This window comes from Drosophila navojoa, chromosome 2 (genome assembly GCF_054131105.1).
Source record: "Drosophila navojoa isolate 15081-1374.11 chromosome 2, UAZ_NAV_1.0, whole genome shotgun sequence".
NCBI lineage: Eukaryota > Metazoa > Arthropoda > Insecta > Diptera > Drosophilidae > Drosophila > Drosophila navojoa.
Window position 1 is genome coordinate 19,215,676 of NC_142890.1, and position 25,941 is coordinate 19,241,616.

At 43.8% G+C, this 25,941-nt stretch overlaps 1 protein-coding gene and 1 long non-coding RNA gene across 2 annotated transcripts; one reads left to right on the plus strand and one right to left on the minus strand.

Annotated features, from left to right (window-relative positions):
- Positions 1-25,778, minus strand: pxb (putative Hedgehog signaling attenuator pxb). The gene is made up of 5 exons (XM_018113566.3): positions 25,367-25,778; positions 17,410-17,828; positions 10,035-10,147; positions 3,229-3,508; positions 1-1,829 (listed from the first exon to the last, which is right to left on the minus strand). The coding sequence occupies exons 2-5, from the start codon at positions 17,623-17,625 to the stop codon at positions 432-434; spliced, it is 2,007 nt and encodes a 668-aa protein (XP_017969055.1). The 5' UTR covers positions 17,626-17,828; positions 25,367-25,778; the 3' UTR covers positions 1-431.
- On the plus strand, positions 10,142-11,026 carry LOC149092225 (uncharacterized). The gene is made up of 2 exons (XR_016196395.1): positions 10,142-10,345; positions 10,413-11,026. It is a non-coding gene; the product is annotated as an uncharacterized LOC149092225 (long non-coding RNA).
- Positions 25,779-25,941: the final 163 nt, after the last annotated feature.

The window sequence follows — 25,941 nt, forward strand, 5'->3', positions numbered from 1 at the left end:
TTTAAATTGTAGAATTTGGCAATCACATTGGAAAAACACTTAGGCGCTATAAGTTCTTTGTTTACTAGAGTTTAAACTGACTTTTAACTTATGTATGGCAGGCCCCCAAATAGGATATATGCATATGAACAGGGGGCGCTCGGAGTACCTAACTAGAGCATATCTATCTACGGCTATTGCTTTTACGATGTACACGCAGCAGAGAGAGAGAGAGAGACAGATTGTTGGGAACTTGTCTGTAGTACACTGAACTATTGGCTAAATACAGAAATGGGCTTAGATTCTAGGAACTATTGCTAGCTGGCTGTACACGAAGAGAGGAAGAGGGCCCTCTCTCTCTATCTCTATTTCTATCTTTCCCTCTCCCTTTCTCTTATTTTATATACACTTTTGGCTCAAGTCTGGTTGGGCATATGCAACACCTGCCCGATCTACGCCGGGGACAGGCTGCTCGCATTATTATTGTCCAGCTGCGAGGTGACCGTGGAGCAGGCGCTGTTGTTGTTGGGGCTGGTCGCCTCGTTGCTGCTGATCGACGCGATGGGCGTTGCTGCGGCAGTGGGCGTGCCGGACGACTTTCTCGACCGATGCCAGCCAAAGCTCAACGCAGCGCTCAGCTTACTCGGCTTCAGTTGCGGCTCAGCCAGATCATAGTCCTGCCGTCCAATCGAGCTGGCGGGCGTGTGATGGCTGTAGCCGGAGTCGGAGCCAAAGCTCGAGTCGCCGTAGGGCTGCCTGTAGTCGGATGCCGTTGTGGGCAGCAGTGTGGAGGCATAGGGCCTCGCCGAACCGGCCGCCACGCCCACTGGCCCCACGCCGGCGCTGTCGTAGTAGTAGTTGGCATTGTACATCGGCTCCGCATACCCGTAGGCCGGCTCGGTGGCCAGCGGCGCGGCGTGAATGCGATGATGCTGGTGCTGATGCGCCGCCATCCGGCGATCCAGAAGCCGGGGCTGGGTGCGCGCTCGCATCGTGGCCGCCATGAGGCCATTGGCGCTGTTGGGCGCGTACTGCTGCACGCTCGGGTAGCGGATGCGCTCCCGGTAGATGGTCGCCAGCGGCGGCGCTGCCGCCTGGCTGAGCTGCGCGTTAATCCGATTGCGGCGCTCCACCTCGTGCTCGAGCGTGTTGTAGAACTGGGGCGCCGTCGAGCGGGCCAAGTAGCCGAGGGACATCATGTTGCTGCGATTGTCGTACAGCGGCGCCAGATCCGCAATGTCCGCGGTGGAGCTGCTGTTGTTCAGCTCGTCCTGCGCGCGCTGCTGCCGACTGCGCTGCGTGCGACGCAGCGCGCCGCCGCTCGCCAGCTCGTTGTTGTCGCTGTTGTTGTTGTTGTTGCTGCTGTGGCTGTTGTGGCTGTTGTGGGGGTTGCTGCTGGTGGACGCGCTGGCCGTGGAGGCATCGTGCACCGTCGACGAGCTCGAGCTGAGCACGCTGTGCCGCTCCTGCGGCTGTGGCGCCACCTGGCTGCCGGTGGCCGCAACTGCTGCCGCGGCACTCGCAACACCTGCGCCGCTGGTGCTGCTGCCCGCAGCGCGTTCGTGATAAGGCGTGGCCGGGGCAGCGGCGCCCGTCAGAGGCGTGCTGGTTGCCTCCTTGTGGAAGCTGCATTCGCCTGGCAGCGACAGCTCGTCCTCGGCGAAGTCGTCGTCCGAGTGCAGCGGCGGCTCCGACTCCCCATCGGAGTCCACGCGGCCGGGGCCGAGCTCCTCGTAGACGTTGTCATTCGAGCGATAGGGATCCGGGCCGGGCGAGGAGCTGACGAGGAAGGGCGGCGAGCGCGTCATCGGATAACCGCTGGGATAATGTATGCTCTTGCCCTGCAGCAGCTATAAGAAAGAGAGAGAGAGAGAGAGAGGGAGACGGAGTTAGTAAGAACTTTCTCTTGGCTTGTGGTGGTAAGCGATTTACGGAACAAAACACAGCTGGCAAAGCCTCGGGCCAAACTTTAAGACAACGTGAAATGTGCCAGGACACAGTGGAATCTGCTGACAGGCTCGACTGGCGCATACCCTATAGCAAATGGCTGCAGCCTAAAACTCACTTGAGTGAAGTGAAGTGCTAGAAGATAAGACTATGCTTACAATTTACAGGGTATATGTAAGGCACTACGACTGTTGCGGTCATTACAGGGTATAGTTCAGAGTTTCTCATAAGAATCGACATGGATAACTCCAGGAGTGCATATGCCCTCTACCCCAAATAGCACTTTTACAGGGCATTTGTCAGCATGGTGAGCGCAAAGCGTAAGCCCAAGTTGTTGAAACAGCGCAAAGCCGACCAAAGACGAAAGGCAGCAGCGAATGCCGCAAGGAATGAATAATAAATATGCAGAGTCAAACGGAACGTGTAAACAGGACCAAACAGGACCAAACAGGACGAAGTGGGACACGGGCGAAGCTTAAAGCAAATAAAATGCCAGGAAAATGAAAAGCGTAAAGCTACAGCAGAAAAGGATTCAGTTAAAGCGAATGCAGCCAAAAATGTAAGACATTGATTGAGACGAGCCGAGCCAAGGATGTGCATCCTGCTAGCGTGGCCTAAAGGAGCTGTTTATCAGACAATAAAATAAACACGCACTTCATGCTTAGCACACACACACACACACACACACACACACACTAAGAAAAGTGGACCATAAAGAGGTATCAAGAAATATGATAAGGCGCACAAAAGTAGAGGAAGAAGAGGCAGAAGCGACCGGAAAGAAGTGTTTCATCGGTGGGGGAGAGGGGGGCGGGGAGAGTCGTAAAAATGGCACAAAAGACGCACGAGAATTATGCCCAAAGGCAAAACAGATAATGCATATGATATACACACACACACTAATACATATGTGACTTGTGTGCGTGAGTGCGTGATTGCGTGAGAGTTCTTTCAGATTTCAAGTGTGAACTGAGCAATAGAACAATCGATAGCTGCGAATAAAGGCAAGCAAATGGCATTGAGGAACTCTGGTCTCACTTTACGCAGCCTGAACAATTGAATTGAATAATCGTGTGCGCTGACAGTGACACTGCAATATTTTGACAGGAATTGTCGTGATATTGGAGCTGACATCGAAACCCGACACAAAAAAACAAAAAACAATAGAAAGCAAAGGAATACAATAGAGAGAGTGAGAGAGAATCAACGTAAACTTCCGGCACAACAATTAAACTGTTTGGCCAAATGCACAACATGAATCCGCGTAAGTTGTCAGATCATTTCAATAAACGCAATACTAACCTCTGTGTGCGCACGCTGCTGATAGTGCTGCAGATGATGATGATGATGATGTGGATGCTGATGCTGGTGCTGGAGATGATGGTGAGCGTGCTGATACTGATGATGCCGCACCACGAGCGGCCGATGGTGGCCAAGGTGCGCATCCGGGTCCTCATACAGTGCCAGGTGGTGGTGCTGACCGCTGTGCCCACCCCCGCCGCCGCCCAGCGGCAGCGTGCCGTTCAGCGTCCCACGCGTGGCCGTCTTACAGGGTAGAAGATTCTGTACCTTTCGCTTGTTTCTGGAATAAAGTTGAAATTCAATTGATTAATAATCATGTGAAATAACCAAAAGTTCAAGTCATATTTTAACTAAGCTAAGGCTAAGTTCAAGTAGAGAGCAAGCATAAGAGCAAGAGATCCCTAAGCATAACTAAATGAGACTGCGAAGAGAGAGGAGAAAGAGAAGACGGATAAGATGCGTCTGGTCAAGTCTTAAAGCTTAACTTGAAGCTGTGCCATAAATAAATGAAACAAGAGAGAGAGAGAGTGAGAGAGAGAGAGAGCGAGTGAGCAAGGCTATATTTGAAGCAGATATAGAGAGGAACAGCAAGATATGAGGCGAGGGCAATGATAATGATGACGATGACGTTGATGACGTTGTTCGCGCTGCGCTTAATAGAGCAATAAGTTTTCGGTCAGCAGCAGCAGCAGCACCTCCAGCAGGAGGAGGAGTCGCAGCAGCAGCAGCAGCAGGAGCTGGAGCTGAAGGCCAGGAGACGAGCCAAGATAAATCGATTTGTAATGGCTGCAAAATGGAAGGCTCTGACATGAGCTCAGCTCGCCCAACGGACTGAACACGGGCGAGCGGTTGGGGCCTGAGGGGGCGTGGCTAGCCATGATAAATGCCAATGCGTGGGTGGAGCGGTGCCGGCCAGGTAAACACGAGCGCAAGCAAAACAGCGGCAAATATTTCATTTAGTCCCTGGCAAATAGCCCAAGCAGCTTGATTAATAAAGAATGCGACAAAGGCAAAGGAGAAGCAAAAGCCACTGCAAAAAGTGGGCCACATAAAATTCAATTTAAATAAGCCACAACAGCAGCAGGCAGACAACGAGAGAGAGAGAGAGAGGGCAGCAGTTGACAAGGACAAGGAAGGATGTCAAAACAAAGTCGAAGGCGTTTTGAGACCGCGTGCCATGAAAATAATGAACATAATTAAGTGTTGCCCATGGCAAAGACAACAGCTAACACACACACACACACACAGAGAGTGAGAGAGTGAGAGAGAGACGCACACTCTCAGCAGCCTCCTGGCATATGGCAAACTCTCAGCTGGGAAGCTCTCGCAGCATAAGCATAATGAAAAATGTAAAATTAAATTGACGCCACGTAGCATGCCCCAGGGCCAAGTATACAAAATGTATGAGTAGTGAATGGGCAGAGGGGCGTGCTCAGTGGGCGGCGGGGGTGGGGGGGCTCTGTCTGTCAGCCCTGTAATGTCTTGTAGGTAAACATGTTGCGTTGTCAAACGGAAGTCGCTCGTAAAAACTCGCCTGCACACAAAATAAAAAGCGAAAGCCAACTGTCGTATCAGAGCATTTGATTGTGGGAATACACAAGAACACACACACACACACACACACGCACATACATATATGTATATATGTGTATATGTATATTAAAAATTCTAGCCTACTTTAGAGCAATGAGCCGGAGATACGGCATAAACGACGAGTGAATACGCTTTGCCAAGGGATTCAAAGTGATGACAAGAGAGATAGAGAGAGAGACAGATATATATAGATTCAAACTAAATATTAAAGAACTTGAGGAACAGAGAAAAGCATTTATGAATCTATTCAAATGTTCTCAAACTTCTGCTGCTGCTGTTTAATAAAAACGTCAGCTGTAACGGAAAGCCAAAAGCCAGGTTAAGGCGCATTAGCCCCCAAGCAGACGCACAGAGAGGGTATCTGGCGGGCGTTGAGGTTAAGAGTCGCTGTCGGAGGCTGTGGCAGCCTGTTTGCCTTTTGCTTAGCACATGCGAGTGGAGGACTGTCAGGCTGTCGGCTCTCGGCTGTCGGCTGTTGGCGTGCCTTGTAAAATATACTTTAAAGTAAATTAAATAATGTGGCATGCCGCAAGATGATGCACAGCCACAAGCCAGAGCAAGCGAAACAAAAGAGCAATGGCTAGGAGGAGGAGAGGAGCGCCTCGGCTTGCCTTTGCTCCGACTTATTGCATTTCATTTCACTTACGAGGCGTAAAAATGAAATCAACGCGTGAGACTTGAAACGCAGCTACGAGTGTGTGTAAGCATGTGTGTGTGCTTTAACCCTTAAGCAGCGTGTTTGATTTCTGTGAACATTATGGCCCGGCCATGGCAATGGACGCAGCGTCCCTGGAGTGTCGTACACTTTGGCCAGCGCGTAAAAGAAAGCTCAAAAGAAAAGCCATACACACATACACACACACATATGTATCTATGGCATAGATGGGGCTGCTTAAGCAGCTGCCCCATGCGGCATACCTTTGGGGCAAGCGTCAAGGGTTGCCTTTTGGCATAAGCAATTTACAATAAAATGTTGCCAAGCCAACAACAATGCGATTGTACGTGAGGGTGGAACGAAGCCAAACCCAAACCCAAACCAATTCGAGCCGAATATCAGACTCTAGTTTAGAGGGATTTTGCAGATTGGCAATGGAAGAGAGGCGGGGGGGCTGACGCTTACGACTGCCGCTTCTTATATAGCATGCAAGCGTATCTTTTATTTATGAACTACACTTCTGCTGCTCAAGGGTTGCGAGTGTGGTGCGAGAGTGGTGCGAGCCGAGAGCAACAGCTAGAACAAAAGTCATTCACTTTGATATGCAAATGGCCTCTGACTGGAAGCTGCTGTGGTTTGCATTAACTTTAATTGTCTGCATCCATTACAGCACAAATAGATACGTATATACATACATACATATATGTAGAAGGAATAGATATCTGGCTGGGGTTTGCCTAGTGCACCGCAATAGCCAGCAGCTGAGCCACAGACCGCAGCTTTGCGGTGCCGCATGCAACAGCTGACGCCAGGGTTGCCTAGACGGCGAACAGAGTCTGCAGCAGGAAAAGGCCTTTGGGCAAACAAAGAAATTATCTAAGAAATTGAAGACAAAGCTTGCATCCTGTAAAAATCTATATCTCAGCTAGTTAATCGTGTGCTTAGGGGTCTGCACTTGATTAAAAATTGCCGGGGCAACCCTGCGCCAGCAAGCCCAGGGTTGCCAGGCCGCGGCGAGGGCACGTGACAGGCAAATGAAATTGCAAGCAGCCAAAATTGATTTTATTTATTTAGCAGAGGCAGTCAACATTAATGCTAACGCACACACACACAGGCACTCTCTCACACACACACGCACATTTGTGGGCCATAACTTTTGGGAAAGACTGTTGCCAGGGTTGCCATCTATTTAATATGCATGACCGCGAGGGCTGACGGCAGCGCCCTTGACTTTAGCATAAAAAAGCACAAAACAGAAGAAAAAAAACAAAAGTGAAAAATACACTGCAAAAAAAAAAAAAGAAGCGAAAACGTTTTAATTTCAATTTGGCATTTCATATGCAATTATTTGCATAAAATCGAGCTTATTTATTGAAATATTATTAACTGGCGACAATGTTAACAATTCGCTCGACAAGCGCTTCAGATTTTTGCCAGCTCCAGCCGCGCCCCTTTCGCTGTGCCCGCCCATTGGCGCACGTGTTGCATGCGTGTTGCATTTTATGCAATTAATAAAGTTCAATGTGCAAACATTTGCCACAACACAAAAAAGTTGGCCAAGAGCCGCGGAGTGGGCAGCGCTCCCTGGCGGTTTATTAAAATAATTAAGGTAATTATGAACAGGCGACTCGATGGACTCATAATAAATGCCATTAATGGTGCGCGCGAAAAAAAAATCCACATAATAAATGCTTTGGTATTTCAGTTTACAGGCAAAAACAAAAATGGAAGAACAAATTTAATGGAATTATGCGAGCTTCATGAAAAAATATTTTAAAAATTCCCAAATTCCCAAAGCGCAAATGTGCATTAAATCTCGGTTGCAGCAAATTCGAAAAGTTGGTTAGTTAAACTGAGACTGAAAGGGAAATGGGATTTAAAAAAGCTCAAGAAACTCTGGTAATACTTGGCTTGAACTCCATTTAAGGATATTTCTAGCACAAAACGAAAAGACCAAAACCTTATGCAATATTCTAATAAATAGAAACAATATTTCAGTGCTGCAAATGAATCAACTTTAATGATTTTCCAACACTTAAATGCAGTTCATATTGCCTGCGCTCTAATTCCAATTTGCCTTTTAATTTGCTCACTAAAGAGCATATTAAATAATTTATCTCTGGTGCCACGCCCACTAATGCGCCCTGAAATTACGATTTGATTTTGGTTTTCACACCCAACAACAACAGCAACATGTTTTTTTTTCGGCTTTTATGTGTTGACATTACGATTATTTTATTTCCATTATATGGCAGAGGCAAAACAAAAAAAGTAAAATAAATAAAATTAGTTGCTATTTTATTTATAGGTTTTCTATGTTGCTTTGTTGTTGCCACACGCAACACGATAGTCCACACACACAAACACACACACGCACATACATATAAATATACATTTATGTATATGTATTCACATTCATATTCATATTTATTTGTTGTTGGCACCCATAAAGGCAAAAATAATGTGCCACATCATAAATGCCACAAAAATGGCGCTAGACTCAAGTTGTTGTTGTTGTTGTTGTTGTTGCTCCACATTTTTTGCCTGCTTCTTTTTTTTGCTTTGGACATTCATTCACAAACACACGCACACACGCACACAGAGGGCGCCACACGCACATGCAGATAGCAAATGGAGCAAGTTTTTGGGGCAACACTTAAAGCAGCAGCTTTTGCCAACTGTATACATAGACGAGTGTGTGTGTGTGTGCGTGTGTGTATAATAAAGATACTTCTCTCTGTGTGTGTGTGTGTGTTTGTGTGTGTGTGTGTCCTGGTCATGGCCATAACCTCAGAAATGATGAAGCACAACAGCAACAACAACATTTTGCTTGCGTTTGCTTAGCTCTGTTTACTTTGCCACGCCCCTGTCGGGGCCGCCCACTTATCCGGCCTGTGCGTCCGTGCGGTCAGCAAACTTTAATGAATATGTATGAAAAGCGCTTGGAGCAACTCATCCGCTCTGCTCAGCTGCCGCAGCTGCCCACCGCCTACTACTACCATGAATATTGCCAAATCGAATGTGCTTGCGGTCCCTTTCTAACATTTTACCTCAACACTTGTTGATGTTAATGCGAAGCAGCAGCAGCAGCATCAGAAGCTGAGAGGCACAGCTTAAAGAGCTGCTGCATATCACTTGAAGTGCGCTGAGAGGAAATTAAATTTTTAAGAGCAAATACACACACACACACATTGATAACTTTCGCTTGGTAGATCGTAAAGCTGGTGTCTCCTCGTATTCATTTCCTCCCGCCCTCTTAAGCTCGCACAGTCGTGAAATCAAATAAATGTTTAGCTATAATTCATATACACAGAGCAGAAAAAAAACGCTAGAAAAAAGCAGCTAAATTTAGTTAACCCATTAAAACGTACAAGCACACTCTGTCCCCTTATACGCTTGCACTCTGACTCTCACACTCGCACTCCCGCTCACACAATCAACTAATGCTGTTCTATTCCAACTCGCAGCTTTCGGCTTGACTCTCTTTGCTGTGCGTGCAAAAATTCCTTGGACTCTGCTCTCTCCCGCTCACATGCACTACATACATATGTAAACTAGGGCCAAGCACCGTTATGTGAGCTGAGTTTTTTCTTCTATTTAGAGCTGGCTCTCTTAGTTTGCCTTTGCTGTGGCTTTTTTTTTCGGCTGCGGATTTCATTTGGCCTTTTTTTCAGCTATTTGTTGGTGAAATTGTTTTATTTTCTATTTTATTTCATTTTTTTGCGCTCGGCTTAAAAGTTGATGTAGCTGTGTGAGCGTGTGTGTGTGTGTTGGCACTTTTCTCACGTGCTTTTTTGCTTTTTGTGTTTAAAATTTCAATTTAATTTAGTTTTGGTTTTAAGAGTGCGCCCACTCACACACACACACACACACACACACATCTATGCAAGCACAAACAAACACACCCATGTAGGTCAGCACTGGAAAGTAGACTACATTAATTTTCGTTTGGCCACCATTGCGTTCGCTCTGCTTGTTTTTGTGACTCTAGCAAATGGGTTTTTACTGTTATAAATGCACATACACAACTGCATAGTTTATATTGTTGAAACGGATTGTACATTTTGCGCATTTCATGCATTTTTCATAAAGCGCTAAATTGTTGGCTACCCAACACTTTTATGGCTTATGCATTTTTCTGTTTGTCGTTGTGCAACACTTATTTATAGTTAATTAAGGCTGTGAATATTTAGTGGGGCCCCATGCCGCCAGTTGGCCAGAAGGTGCTCGAAAGCGCGATTAAAGACCAGAAAAGCGGCCACAGGCAAGAATTACTGCATGTGTCTGTGTGTGTGTGTGTGTAAGTGTAACTGTAATTGGCTTACATTGACCCAAAAGCAAGCTCGCAGCATGCTCAAGATCATTGCAGCCGAGCATTAGCATTGACACGTACCAGACCTCAGCACCTAGCCAAGACAAGAACCCGCGCAACTGAGAAAGAGCAAGCGAGCTGCACCTAATTAGCTAAAGCGCAAGCAATGCATGCTGCCTCGCTCGCACTTTATAGACTAGCATACAATCGTTTTGTTGTTGTTTTTCTTGGTTTCTGTGTACTTACTTCCAGACAAAGAGCGAGGAGATGAGCACAATGAGCACCAGCAGCAGTGAAAAAACCGCTATCATCGCTGAGGTGGCCAGTGATTGGCTGCTGTATAAGCTGGCATCCAGAATCTGCAAGAGAGGCAAAAAGAGAAGAGCGTGAGTTGAAATTACTTTGCTGTGAGTGAAAAGTAAAAGTAGAAGCAAAAATACCAAAAAAAAAAAAAAAAAAGTTTAAGACAATGCAAATCACGACGCAACTCAAACACAAACCGATTTTGCATGCGAACAAGAAGAGCGAGCGAAGCAGAAGGCAGCAACAAAATTTCGGTAAATATGCCTAACGAATAGCAAACAGAAGCCCACGATGCTGTTAACCTTTTTTTGATTCGCAAAGAATTTTTAAAGATGGCTACAGCTGGCGAAGCGTGAGAGAGGGAGCAACAACTTTGGGGCAATCAACAAAATTAAGGTCAAAACCTGTGAAAATTGCCCATGCAAAATGAAGATAAAGAGAAAACGGAAGTCAAATCAATTGAGTTTTGTTTTCAAAAACTTTCAAATTATGCAGCTTTTGCTGTCAAAGATTAAATGTCAAACAAACTTTACTCTTAATTGTTTTGTGTGATTTCTTTTTGTGGTCGAACAAAACTTTTCGAAAAACAACGAAAATCGCATCCACCTGTCATTGGCTCGAACACAAAGGCAAAGATAAAGATAAACAAACACAGGCGCAAGCACACGCACATAAATCAGTCAAATGCATTGGAAAAATATTTTTTGTTGAGCACAAAGCGACAGAGAGAGTGAGAGCGAGACAAAAGCTGCGCTCAAATTGAGGTCAAGCTTTGACAGCTGTGCAAATAATTTCGCCTCTGCCAGTGTGTACACAACTGCAACTGACTGTGCGTGCGTGTGTGTGTGTTTGGATGTGCGTATGTAGGTCGCTTTTCAATATGTAATTGCATTTTTGCGCATACACTAATTTATTAATAAATAGTTTCACATTGATTTATTTGCGCTGACACAATTTCCTTTGCACCCGGAAGCGGCTAGCCCCCCTATCTGACCCACAGCTCTCTCCCTCTCTCTCTGGGTGCCAATTAATCATTTAATATGCCACAGCTGAGCGCATACAAAAGTAAGGCAAACAATAACAGACGCACACAATCCGCTCCCAATTTCATTCTCATTGCGAGATAAGCTATAAAAATATTGACAGGCATTGCCGCATGGCGAAATTGTTTAAACTATTCAAGAGGAGGAAAGGGAAAGGCTAAGAGAGTGGGGCAGCGACAGGGGCGGCTACCGCCCAAGCCCATACCAGACTCTACGTCTTATCATATCATTTTTGAAGAAATTTGTTTTCATTCCTCGACGAAAATTGTTTTGAAAGCCATTCACAGACAAATCCGAAACTGAGTCAAACAAATAAATAACAATAAATTAAACAATTATGCGAGCTGCGCCACAGCAAGTGTGTGTGTGCCCCACAAGCGAGGGGAGTGAGAGTCAAAAGTTAAAAAAAAAAGAAAGAAACGAAAAGAAAGAAAACTCCCAAAGCTCATTGCGCGTAATCAAATTGATTAATGAGCTGCGGCGTGGCCCAGTGTTGGGAAGTATCGAAGTAAGGGAAGTGAGGAGTGTGGAATGGTCGATGGCGACAATTGCTGTGTGCCACTGCTGACCTGTTGAGTGCGCTACGCTGACAATTAAGTTGCTTAACAACGCAACACTGTTCAAGATTGTATAGGGAATATCAGAAGATTGAGGTTATGTTAGATAGGGCTGTTAAGAGTATCGAATTCCCGAGTTGATAATATCGAATAGTTAAGTTTACACAATTTCAGCTTGATAACCACAATAGTTCTCGAATCAGCTCAAAGTTCCTAACTGAATTAAAATATTTCTGAAAATCTGGTATGCCATAGACAATATTTATACCTCATCATAGCTCTGCTATTAACTCACATGCCTGCTTTGGTAACTCCGCTACACTGCACAGCCAGGGTTGGGCTCAACTGGAATCATAAGATCTCTCATACGATACAAAAAGTAAGAGATGAAAATAATGAAATTTTCAGTTGCTTTATTTTCTTTGGGACCCTTCACTCACTTTTCCAGCCGCAGGCGTTCATAATCGATAAATCTATGTGAGTGAGTTTTGGCTATTTGTAATGCCCAAACACAAATGAGCTACATGAGTAGATGACAGCCCAAATAGGGAGGGAGAGAGAGAGAGAGAGAGAGAGGGGAAAGGGGCATGGTGAAAGGTAAAAGGCAAACATTGCGACAGTTTGACTGCCGCCGGCTCACAACGGCCGCGCGTCAGCTGAAAAGGGGGATTAGCCCCGACTACTAGAAAACTCTGATAAAAAAAAAATTACTCAAATAGAATTCAACTCCTGCCCAGATACAAAAAAAAAAAAGAGTTGTTTGCGTCTTATCGATAACAAGCAGCCGCCCTGCCTCGTCTGTTTGCTCAGATAAGCGCATTTTCCAGTAGGAGTTGCTTGATTGAAGGCTTTCCATCCAGTCCAGAGGCGCGTCGACTCGACTCGAATAGGTAGCCGCAGTCATAAATTAATAAGCAGAGCCGTGGGCAAACAGTGCCCCCAGATAACACGATAGCAGTTTTAACGATTTATGCTCCGGCAAATAGCCAAAAAGTAAATAGAAGCTACCAAGCGTCGGGCTGCCAACTTGTGCGATAAAGGAAATGAAGGCACAAGCTAAAATAATAATAATAATAATAATATAAATATAAATGAATATATGTACATATATATACATATGTAAACAAATATTCATTAGATTTTAAGGCACAAAGTTAACGGCATTTAAAGCAGCCGCTGATTAGCCACTCAACGTCTCTTATTTTATTTATTTTCATTTTCAGCTGAATGTTTCGAGTGGGTCTTTTGACCTGGCTTTAAAATGCTGCCACTTTGGGCCAGTCATCGTTAGCTTTGCCTGCACAACTACAACTTTCCAACGCACGCGTTTTCATTTTCCTGATGAAAAACACAAAAGTTTGCAACAATGCCCAGTGTTGTGGAAGCCAGCCAAGGCTGGGCGCCTAGTAATGGAGGCTTGCAGCGCACGTGAACGCACGTGCCACTTGCAGGCTCAGCTACAACAAAAGCAACAGCAACAGCTAAAGCTACAACAAGTTGGCACACTGATAACATGGCAAAAGTTTTCTACATGCGTTGCATGTGTAACGCCTTTTTCAACACTAGCTGCAGTGGCACGGGAAAGGGGCAGCCAACTTCGATTTCATTGCACGTGCATATCGACAGCACCCCCCCTTAGATGTATGTGTGTGTGTGTGTGTTGATGTTGGCAACTTGGCGCAGTTTTGTAACCACTTGACAGTGCAATTGTTTGGAAACAACTTGTGATTGAGATGCATTTCCAGTTGTTCTAGCGGCAGCTGCCCTCTCTTTCGCACCAACTAGGCGTCGCTCTCTTTCTTTTCTTTGAGTTAGATCTGAGACTGTTTAAAAGTTGTTCCACGCTAAAAAGGCGTTTGCTTTTAAAAGGGGAAATGCGCCGTCAGAGCCTATGTTAACAGAGCTGGCTTTAAAAATGTTTAAGGTCAGCGACTAAAGCAAAGAAGGCAAAATAATGGAATAGAATATTTGTGTATAATTAATTTATGTACATTTTATATATACTATTCTGTTACTGTATTTATTTATAAAATTAATTTATTATATTTTTATATTTTTTATAATATGGAAAAGAGGATAACTAATTAAATACAAAGAGAATAAACACTAACAGCAATGCATAAACAGAAATGTTATCAAAATGTTAGGGCTCAACTACTCCGACATAAGTACAGCTCACATATTTGCTTACAGCTTTAAGGTATTATTAAATCTACTTAAATTGTTATGCAAGACTCGGATGCCTAAACGAAAACTTTTATATACATATATAAATGTATGTATGTGTGTATTTATGTGAAATGGATTTATAAATGAAATTTTCTTATTGTGTAAAGCCCGCCAGACAATTCTACATTTTGTGTTGTCTGCTCTGTTTCCCTGTGTGTGTGTGTGTGTGTGTTGTGTTGTGCCTGTCTGCAGCTGTGTCTGCTATGTGTCAACTGTAAACAACATCAACAACCTTAGGCCACACCCTAACCTCTGAACCGGGCCCATGCTTGCATCCCCCTCCCCCTCCCCCTCGCCGACATCAAACTCCATCATCATCATCATCATCATCATTATCATCAGCAGCAGCAGCTGGGGCGTGCGAGCTCCAAAAAGCAGACTACGAAACTATGCAACGTTCTGTAGACAATGGAATGTGCGACTATTTTGTATGGCATTCGCACGACATTTGATATCAATGTCAAGACATTTGCACTACCCAAGCTCCAAGCTCCAAGCTCCAAGCCAGCCTCTTTGAACCCTCTTTAACACGCTTTAGCTTTTGCTTATTTAAAGCGATTTCTCAGCTCGAGTTGAAATATTTTTGCCAGCGACCCAGGCCAAAGCGCAAGGCAGCAGTGAGATGAAATAAAAAAGGATTATTCGGCTGCCACGCCCAGCTGCAATCACTGTGAGCTGCTTTTGCTCTGCTTATTTTTTCTGTTGCTTGTCAAGTTGTTCCCCTACTTCTTCTTCTCGTTTTTTTTTTTCGACTCTCGCATCGCGCAGCAAATTTAATTTCGTATGTTTGACGCGTCGTCCTCGCCTTCCTGCCCCAGCCGAATGCCTTTTGCTACCCCGCTAATGCCATATCGAATCCTTTGCGTGCTGTTGCCACTTTAAAGACTGCAAATACCCTGTACGAAGGCACGAGTGGGGTATCACAGTGATGATGTGTAAAACAAAAACTTTCTCAGCTCAAGTTTGACTTTTAGGAGTTTATCTTGTTGCATAGATTTATAGGCTTTCTTTATAGAGTATCTGCTATCTGCTTATTTGACATAATCAATTCAATCTATACTTGCTTGATTAAAAAATTTTTAAATATAATATTATTTAAACATTGTTTTAATTAAATATATTTTCACATGGATTTGTCTCTAGCTCTACAGGAGATCCTTGAGTCTAGCTCAATGTGTTTCTGCTTCTTTGCGTTTTCCAGTTGACAATTACGCTCCACATACATTCACGCACACACACGCCGATGCACACCCACACACATACAGCCAAATTGGCACAATTCCCGTTAAACTTATCAATTTGATGAGAGAGAATTTCGCACACGCACACACACACGCCCACAACTGAGATGCTGAGACTTCCGAGCCACGATTTAACCACCCACTCTTCCCCTCGCCCTGCCTCACCCTGCCCCGCCCCGCCCTGAGCTCTGTCAGTTTTGAGCGCTAATCCATTAAATTGATGCTGATGGCAATTGAATTTAAGCTGCTGCCGCACAGATTTCGAGCGTATTTCACCTGAAGAATGTCAGTCAGTGGAAGCATGAAATTGCACTTCGATAAACGATAGACGCGGCTATCGATAGACGTGCACGTTAAAGCTGACATTAAGCGCATGTTCGCATTTGATTTGTCAGCATAAATCAGAAGCTACCCACGGAACGTACCAAGGGAGATAGAGATAGAGAGAGAGACACAGAGAGGAAGAGTAGGAGAGATAATCTCAAGTGCCCACACACATACACACACATACACACACGCACACGCATAGCCTCTACTAATCTATCTGGCGCTCTGTGGACCACACACAGGGAATTTGCTTTTTTATTTATTGAAATTTTTTCGTCTGTTACATAAATGTCCAATATTAAGTGGAAAACACTTGAGTTTTCCGACCTGTTTGGGGCTGCCCCACAAAGGAACATTTATTTATTTATACATATGTATATATATATTTGGGAAATATGAAGATAGGAGCACACATATCTCTGGGCACGTGAGCCTCATGCGCTTATCAGGGTCTTCGCCCTGCTCGTCTGAAGTGTTGATGTGGAATTTGATCTCGTGTTTTGTTTTGCTCTGCTCTTCTCAGTGTTCCTCTGTTGCCTAAACAAACAGGCCAGCGATTAGATCAAGTGCCAGGTTACATTTGCTTAAGTTTCTCCTTCATCCACTTTTCCCACTCATTTCATTTATTTTTTAATAAAAATAATTTGTAACAATATTTTTTTTTGTTCTCCCTGTGTTTGGTTCCTTGAAGTTTGCTGTGAGTTTTTTTTTCGGGATGGTCGGAGAATTCGTTGCGCCTTGCATGGCCATATGTTGCCACGTTACAACCCCCTGGAACGGCCCTCCGGCACCGCCCCTTGGCCAACTACTTGGGTTGTCCTTTTTGTGCTCTGACGCTTAACTTTTCATTGTTATTGTAATTTGTTGGCAGGAGGATTGGGTTGGCCAGCCTCATAATGATGACGTTTTTTCTGCCTGTATATATGTATTTATAAATATGTATATATATATATATGTATTTTGGCAACAGCTGTTGCTGTGGCAACTGGCAGGACTTCAAGGAGCAAACAGCCTTAAAGTGTTGCCTTGTGGTTGTCTGTGAGCCCAACAAAAAAAAAAAAAAACAAGTATATGGAAAAGGAAAACCAAGAAAAGCGAACCTGAAGCAGGAAGCGTCAACTTGTTTGTCTTCTTTACTTTTAAATGAGTTGCACATTGAAAAGGCTTTAAAACGTGGGTGGATATGCTCTGCTGGCTTGAAACGAAAAATAGGCCAAAGCAAGAGCTTTATATGATATGATGATATGGTCTGAGCTATGGAAGCCTTTAAGTTAGATGTGATGGCTATTTAGCAACTCTTAACAGAAGCTTAAGGCTGTTGAACTGTTAGCTAACAGCTGTTAGTATTAGATTAGTCAACTCTTATTAACAGCTGTTAGTAGCTTTACAGCTAGTTAACATTCAAGGCTAAAAATCAGCTATTTATGCTTAGTAAATCCTATAAAAAGAATGCACCAGCATATTGAACCACATTTAATTACATTTGACAATTGTGGTATTCCGCTCTCGTTAGCATATATATGCATGCCCTCAGAATATTAATTTGCGCTTAACATTTCGGGACTCGTTTGGCAACAGATTTTTGATCAGATGTCATAAATCGCGGCAGGCTCGCACAATGCACAACAATCAGTTCAAGTGTCAAACACTCAACTCTTAGCACTTGTGCCATGACACCCCGCCCCGCCCACCGCCGCCACCCCAATTACGGGCAGAAAGGCGCATTGTTATTATTATTACTATTATGGGAGTTGTAGTTGTTGCTCGCACGCATGCATAATGCAATAATTCAATAAGGCAACATAAATTCGAGACACCTTCAAAGGGGAAAATCTCAACAGCTGCGAGCCGCCCTATGCCGTTCATTAGGGTAGCTACCCTGCTAGCTATAACTGTATGAAGATCTGAGTCGTTTACTCACCGGTATGGCCTGGCAGACGTCGCTCTCCCACTGCTGTTGCGCCAGTTGCTCCTCGTTGCAGTCCTGCGGCACCACCGTGTACTCGGCCAGCGCTGGCGGCCGCGGCGGCGGCGGTATCAGGAACTGTGGCGGGGGGGCTAGCGGCATGCCGGCGCATTCATCGCAATCGAACATGAAGAGCTCGGCATCCATCATGGTGTCCAACATTTTCCACATTTGTCGCTACTCCGCACTTTTGAAATATGTTTGCTTTTTGGTTTTTTGATTTTGGTGTGTTGTGTGTGAGTGTGTGTGTGTGTGTGAGTGTGTGAGTGATAGTGTTTTGTGTGTGTGTGTGTGTGTAGTTGAGATCTTGGGCTGCGTGTCAAATGCGCTTCCTGATCGCTGTCATCGCTGGACAGCCCTCAACGGCGGCGGCGCTGCAAAGAGAGAGAGAGGGAGATGTAGTCAAGAGTGGTGAATAGCTGGCCAGGACATCAGCTGGCCACAGCTGTCGCTGCATTGTCTATCACAATTATCTGGCCAATGCAGGGCTTGGCACGTCGCGACGCATCGCTTATGGCCTGGCCTGATCCTGGACACACTTCCATTGGCACATGCAAAAAGTCCAAATATACATAGGGACTGCAGACTGTGAGGATATTTCCGACTCACTCCATTCACACCCCTAAGCGAATGCAACCCACCCCGAGTCTCTCTAGCCACGGGGCTGTTAATTTTTATTGATTTTGTTTAATGCGTTTCTATTTTTTACTTATTTATTTTTATTTGCTTTGGCTTTATGCTGTCAATGTGGCCGTTGTTGTTGTTGTTGTTGTGCGTGTGTCCTGTTTTTAGCCCGTTCCATTTTTATTGCTCTACAATTGGCTATATATATACACATTTTCCCTTTCTGTTTTTCTTTTTTTAATCCTCTAGCTAAATCTGTCGACTCATTGGCAATTGTTTTAACCCCTCCGCTCGTCCCTCTGTTTCTCTATGATTATTATTATCCTTTTTTCGCTGCGGTTCTGTTGTTATTCTTCACACATATGCTGACAAAATAATTGAGAAATTGCGTACAGTTTGATGAGTGCATTCACAGCTCAAGCAGAGATCGAGTTTCATCGATTGTTTGCCCTCCCAGTAATCGATAATTGAAAGATAACTTAAAGTAGAGATTGGATAAAAGTTTTTCTGTTAAATTATGATATATATCATATTATGCTTACAGCTGTTGGGATCAATTGATCGTTGGCATTATTATAATCGATTTTTTCATTGCTGGCTATCGATAATTTACAGACAAGCTAGGATTGGGTATATATATTCTGTTCATTTATGGTATATATCATATTATGTTTACATTTATTAAGCTATTTTTCGATTTATCGATACATGTAGTGACTACATTTAGCTGCAATCGATAAATATCGCTGTCATATAACAAAATATAGAATATCTGTATTCTTTGCTGTACTATGGGCCACTTGCTAGTAGTCTTATCGATTGTCTGGCTTTTATCGATAGCTGCCAGCGGCTGAATGCCGTTAAACTTGACAGTCGCATTCAAAATTGGCTCCATCAATGCAAAAATGCCAAAAGCCAAATCTCGCCTTGCCACAGTCCATGTGGATTACGTTGCGGCTTAAGCTCTCGACTGTCTGCCAGCTACTTGACAGCCGGGAAAACTCAAGAGCTCAAGAGTCCATGTGGCTGCTGCGGCTGCTGCGTGGGGCAAGGCCAAGGCACATAGATACAGCCAGCGAGGCAGCGGGGCGGAGGATGCAGGCGAAGGCAACATATGTTGCCAGTTGGGCCATTTAATTAGCTGCACAGTGAGCTGACAGTTGTCAGAGAGTGCGGCGCTGCCTGAAGAGCTAGCAACAGAGCGAGAGAGAGAGAGAGAGCGAGCGAGAAGGTAGGCCAGCAGGAAGGCAGGCCAAGCCAACTGATAAGATCTCAGAGAGAGAGAAAAAATCTACAATTGTTGCTGTTGTTGTTGCTGTTGTCTTGCAATCAAATGTAAGCCGCTGTTGACATTGGAGATTAAAAGATATTAAAAACGAAGACGACGAAGCGAATCTGACACACAATGTTGCACTGGACAAAAGAAGAAGAAGAAGAAGCAGATTCCAACTTGAACTCGAAATAATACAATGACAGACGGTTAGACCCAAACCCGAGAAACTGACAAGAGAGAGCGGGACACACAACATGTCAAAGATGAAATGTTGTAAAGAAAATTGAATTGAATTGAATGGAATTGAAATTGAAACGAAGTCAAACTAATAAATAACAAAAATAAAAACGAATAACAAAAAAATAAAAATAAATAAATATAAAAAACAGATATGTGAGCAACAGACAGATGCCCTGTAAAATATGAACAGAATAAACACAATTTTAATTAAGAGATGAACTTAAAGAGTTGGTAAAATTCGTGACTTTAAGCTATAAAGCAGAGATCGCTGGGCTGCTTGAAGCTTGACATTTCTTATCAATTATACCTGATTCAGGCAGCCCTACCCTGCCCCGATGCAGCTCTAATGCAATCTTGAGTTTCTACAGCAAAACTTAACTCGACTTTAAGCTTTGGTTTATTGTTTTCTTTTGCTTCCCCCCTTTATTTTGGAAATCGATTGAATTGTCTCGCGTCTCGCAACTCGATGCTGAGAGACAGACAGAGACAGAGACTGAGACAGCGAGAGACTCTGTCTGCTGATTAGCTTTTGAAAGCGGCCCATTAAAAGCGCTGCTGCAAACCCCAAGAGCTGCAAAATAATGAAATAAATCGTGTTGAAGTTGGCAACAAAAAACACAAAAAAAAAATATAAACGAGAGCAAAGGAAAAGGAAAAGGAGCTGATGCTGATGCTGAAGCCGTTGCAGGCGAGACAACGAAATCGATTTGTTTTCAGATTAAGTCTGGGACGCATTCAAAGGTTCTCCTGGGACGCACTGGCCGTCCGTCGAAGCGTGAAACGGAAACGTTTTGGACGACGCGCCAAGGAAGCTGAAATGGAAATCAGAAAATCCTGTCGAGGTGAGTAGTCGAGTCAGTCGGGCAATTAGCAGGAGGAGCCGAAGCCAGGCGAAGGATAAGTCGAAGAAGCAGACATTCTGATAAGAGCAAATCAAAGTGAAATGCTCTAGCAATTAGATAATTGGCTTAAAGTCGGTCCTGGGCATACATTTTGGGAAACTACTTGAAGACAGCTGCACGCACAGCTTGTTATGATAGCGCCGAGCGAGGCACTCGAGGAAAATGATTGGGAAAATCAAAAGAACATTTTCCTTGCTTAGAGCACATCGCAATTAAACTTGGCCAACCCCTTTCTTGCCCAATTAAAGTATATCTCAATGGAACTAGCTCGGAAACCCACTTACTCCCCACTTACTTTCTCAGCACTTTCACCCGAGGCTGATTTATGTCGCTTATATAACTACTTGAGAGACAAAGAGACAAGGAGACAATCGGAGAAAAACAACAGCTGCCTGGGACTGAGAGCATAACTGAATTGTGCCCAACATGAATTTTGGATTGGAGATTGTCTGAGGCAATATCGAAATTAGCTGGACAATTGTCCGGGGTAGTTGTAGTCGGTTTTCCAGCCTTAGTTTTTCTTTCCTCTGCTGTCTATTTTTTGCCACGCATTTAAATGACTCAATCGTTGCCATTGAAAAGCCAAACCACGTTTTGGGTCAGAGACTCGACTCGACTCGCAGGTAACCGAAAGCGAAACACATTTATTAGCTACAATGATAAATGTTCTTTCCAAGGATCGACAGTTCTGACTGCCTCTACCTCTCTCTCTCTCTGTCTCTCGCACCGTCGCGACAGTCTGAACGTGTAATTTTAATTCGTTTTGGGCATAGGTAAGCGATATGGGTGCCACTCAGGTAAAAAAAAAAACGATATATAAAGAGATAGAGAAAATGAAAAACCCAAACTGCATTCGGCATTGAAAATTGAGACATTTAATGTAGTTAGTAGTTCGTTTGTCCCTTGGTCTCTGGTCTCTGGGCTCGATAAGTGTTATGGGCTCTGCGGGATAACAATTTTCCAATATGTGGAACAAATGTAACAGGCCTCGTCTAGGAAATACAAGAATATAGTGCAAATTGCTAGAGGCCAGGGCGTAAGACACCAAATAGACAAGCAGAGGGCGAGATAGAATACTATAGCATGATTAGAACATAATGGGCATAGTTTATAGCATGCCGATAATTATATATGATTAATAACGGAACTGTTGTAAACTACTAAAGTAGTTTGTAATAAGTGGAATACAATATTATATAATATAATCTGTATAGATTGTATTTATTATAAACTAAGTAAGTTTTAGTCAAAAACTTATCTAATCTTCTTCTTCCTTGCTTCGCAGCCTCGCCGTATTAAATAAAAAGTGAAACTTTAAAATAAGTTTAGAGCTCCTAACTTATCTCTTTTTTAGCTTAAGCCCACGCCAGCTTTGGATTTATTAAGCACTTGCGCCCAAAGCAGACAACAAATTACCAAAAAAAAAAAAAGAAAATACAAATCTAGACTAAAATATGCGTTAGCCCCAAACCATAAGCAGAAAAAAATAAAAATAAAATAAAACAAGGACCTAGAGCAACTTGTGCCTTAGTTTACATATCATTTATTATTTGTTGTGCTTGTCCAGTCTCGGTCGAGGTGTTTGTGCGCGGGCATGGAGGGAGTGGGAGGGGGGGGAGCACAGAACTAACATTGCTGCGCGCCTCCGGCTGCCTCTGCTGCTGCCCCTGCGGCCACATTACGCTAAACTTTTAAATAAAGCAGCGCGCCTCGTTGACGCAGCCAGACAAGCTGAAGGAGACGGTAGCAGCGGTAGAGGCAGAGCAGTTGACGGGCATGTCACATCAATGTCACTCAGCATTAAGAGCAAAAGTGCGTAAAAGAGAGAAAGAGAGAGGGGGAGAGGGAGAGAGAGAGGGACAGGAAGAGATGGCAAGCGGGCAGGGGAATTACAGTAAGCATGTCCTGAGACGGCTGCGATAAAGTTTGTTTTCTTTGCGCTCGCTTCTCACTTTGTCATCCCCTCTCCCCTCTCACACTGGCTCTATGGGCAGCTGAGCACGAAAAAAACGTCGGCATTTACCTACCACTGGAGTGGCCCCCGTACCCCCGCTCTCCCTGACACTTCTCGTGTAAGTCCTGCCCTTTTTCACGGCTTTCGCTTTTTGCGTAGCGAGAAAATTACAAGCGCATAACAAATATTTTGTTTTGAGATTTTTTCCTTCAATTTTGTTTTCTTTTTTTTTTTTTGTGTTCTGCTTTTCATTTTCCGCATGCCTCAAAATTTACTGTAACAATTTTCGCGTACGTTTTGTTTGTACATTTTTGTTTCGCTCTGACTTCATCTTTTCGAGTTCTTGTTTTCCTTGGCGTTTTCTTTTCGTTTGGCCTATTTGCATAAGGTGCTTAGAGCTTGTTTTGTTTCTAAGCCGCTTAGCATATGGCAACATGAGCTTTGAGGCGCAGCTGCAGCGACGACTCACTCCACTCCACTCCCCTCCACTCCCCTCTACTTCGCGGCTATAATTCACAATTGGTTCTGACGTTGTCAACTATCGGCTGCCCATTCATACGATGTCTGCACTGAGCGATCAATTCCCACGCAAACTGACTTTAATAAAGCCATTACGAGTCAGAAGTTATGTCAACTCTTTCCATGCACAAGTTGCCTCTGCTTTTTTTTTGGTATTTGCTTTTTTTTTCGTTTAAAATATATTTCAGTTGAAACAACGCGCTGGGCATACTAATTAGGCAGGGAGCGGGAGAGCGGCTCAAACAAATAAATTTGAAAACCAACAGCAAACGGAAATCCTGTGAGCCTTTTGCCTCAGCAACAGCCAACGAAAGAGGAGAAGAAGCAGCAGCAGGGCAAGGTAGAGGCAGAAGTAGAGGCAGAGGTAGAGGCAAAGGTAGATGTAAAGGTAGAGGCAGAGGTAGAGGCAGAGGTAAACATGTGTAGCACTTAAATTTCAATTTGGTGAACATACGCCAACTCTCACAGTTCGCTGCAAATGTGCTTTCCAACACTGAGATTTTGCACTTGCCAACACTCGTTGGCCCCGTTGCTCCGCTCTCCCCTATATTTATTGCGTAGGCTCGCGATTGAGTTATTATTTATTTGCAGCGAGGCGCGTTTAACAGCTCATTTAGCGCTTGTATCTGCCAGATACGCGCACTGTGTGTGTGTGTGTGTGTGTGTGTGTGTGCGAGCGTGTGTATCTGCCAGAGATACATTGCCCACTTGCCTGCCGCGCATCGTCATAAATTTGCGGATTTTGGCACGGGCAATTTATGAGTTATGCGCCTTGGCTTATTTACCCAAAGGATTAACAGACAACGACGAAGACGACAGCGCAAGGGGGGAAGGGGAGGGGGGTTGGCAGAAGAAGAAGTCAAGCAATAACTGAAAAATAATGAACTTGCCGCCAAATGTGGCAAGAGCACTTGTTGCGCCCTTTCGCGCTTTCAGCTAATAATTTCCACAAATTTACGTAAAACAAAAACTGTTGACACTTTAGCCTAGAGTCAGAGTCAGAGTCCGGAGCCAAAGTTAAACAAAGGTGTGTGTTTGTTGTCTCTCTCTGTGTGTGTGTGTGTGTGTGTTGCTCAACCTTATAGATGACATAAGTGCTATGCTGTATGCTTAACTTCTTTGCTCTTCTTCATTTGTCTACACTTTTTTTTCCTATTTGGTTATAATTAAAGCTTTTGTCGGCTCGTTTGTTGTTGTTGTTGTTGTTGTTATTCTATCTTCTTCTTTATTCTAGAAATGATTTGTTTGCTTTTTAGCTTGTGGTTCTTATTCTCTTCTTTTCTTTTCCTTCTCCTTTACACAAAATTAAAACAAGACGTTGGCCTTAGGCAAATGCAGTCTCTCTGTGTTAATCTCTTAGTATAACTGTAAAACACACTTTGTTTAACTTTGAACACTTGATCGAATGCTTTTACAATTGTTTTCAGACACTGTTTTCTTATTGATAACTCAACAACAAATATTAAATGTCATGGCCTAAAGCAGTTGTTAAGCAATCTTTGTGAAATAGATTTTAACTTTTTTTTATGATTTATTTTGTTATATTTTTTGTATATATCAAGATACAATATTTTTATTCAAACTCTTCTTTTTTCACTTTTATTTTGTAAACTAAAATTTCTAGCATTATTTTTTAAGGTTTTTCTATATTTATAAATAGCTTGAATAAACTACTTCAATATTTTCCTTATCTATTTCACTTTCCTGTTTCGACACAGAAAGAAAATGTGAAAATTTACAAGAAACCTATGGCATTATGGCCATAAACTCTATAAGTGATTGTGGACTATGCGTAAGAGTTTTGAGAATTCACATTTAAATCTTGTTCGTATTTTTCTTTATTTATCTCACAGAGTGTTTTCCAACGTTTATGCACTAGATTTTCTCTGCTGCAAGCCAACAAATAATACTAAAATATAACTCTATCAATGTTATTGAGTAACGATTTCTATAGTTGCCTTAAGCTTAGCTGCTGTTGCATTGATAATAGGATCGTTCGATAATCTGGTATCGATGGGCAGTTAGTAATTGCTTTACAGTTAAACATATAAATAGGGAATCAGAGAGTGTAAGAGAGAGCGGGAGCGGGAGAGGGAGAGAGGAACGGCTAAAGCTTAAGCGTTAATCTGTCGCTGCGACTTCTGCTGCTGCTGCTGCTGCTGCTGCTGCTTCTGCTTCTGCTGCAGCTGATAAGCTTTTTGGCTCGACCCACTCATGAGCTGCATCCGTTCGCATTTGCCCCACTCGCCCACCACTGCGCTTGGCTTTCTTTGGCGCTCTAATCCACAGCTCGAAACTCTAACTGTATTTCTAGCAGCTCGCACTTGTTTTCCACCATTTTCGTTTGCTTTTTCAGGAGCCGTGCAGCATTTTATTCCACGCGCTGTTTGGCCAACTTACCCGCTGTTTTTTACTGCCCGCCGATAGGAAACTCTTCAAAGTTGTACAGAAGCGGCTTTTGGTTGCTGTTTATATCAGTTAGTTAGATCCAATTGCTTAAAATATTTATTCGCACTGAATGCTTGGTTTTTATTTGAATTTCAATTTGTTGATAAGCAGACACAGCCTTTGGCGTTGCTCTTTGATTTCTTGCACTTGTTTGTGTTGATTTTGCAATTATTTCACTTCGCACTTTTCACAGATTTCCCATTCACATTTTCCGCACGATTCAGTCTTTTGCGTTCGAGTTCAAGTTTCGTATTCGTTCAATTCGCTTTGATTTCTCACATTAAACACGCGAGGCGCACACGTCCGTTGGCGGCGACTGCGAGTCAAAAACTGAAACTGAAATTCAAAACGAGAGCCGAGCAGCAGCAACGGCAGGAACAGCGGCAGTCGCTGTCGCAGCAATGGAGTCGGCAACGTTCGGCCGCAGCAGCAGCATCGAATGTTGCACAGACACACGCACACACACACGCACGTACACGAGGGTAGTCCCGCTTGCATGTTTCAACACGCTCGCAACATTCGCTTGC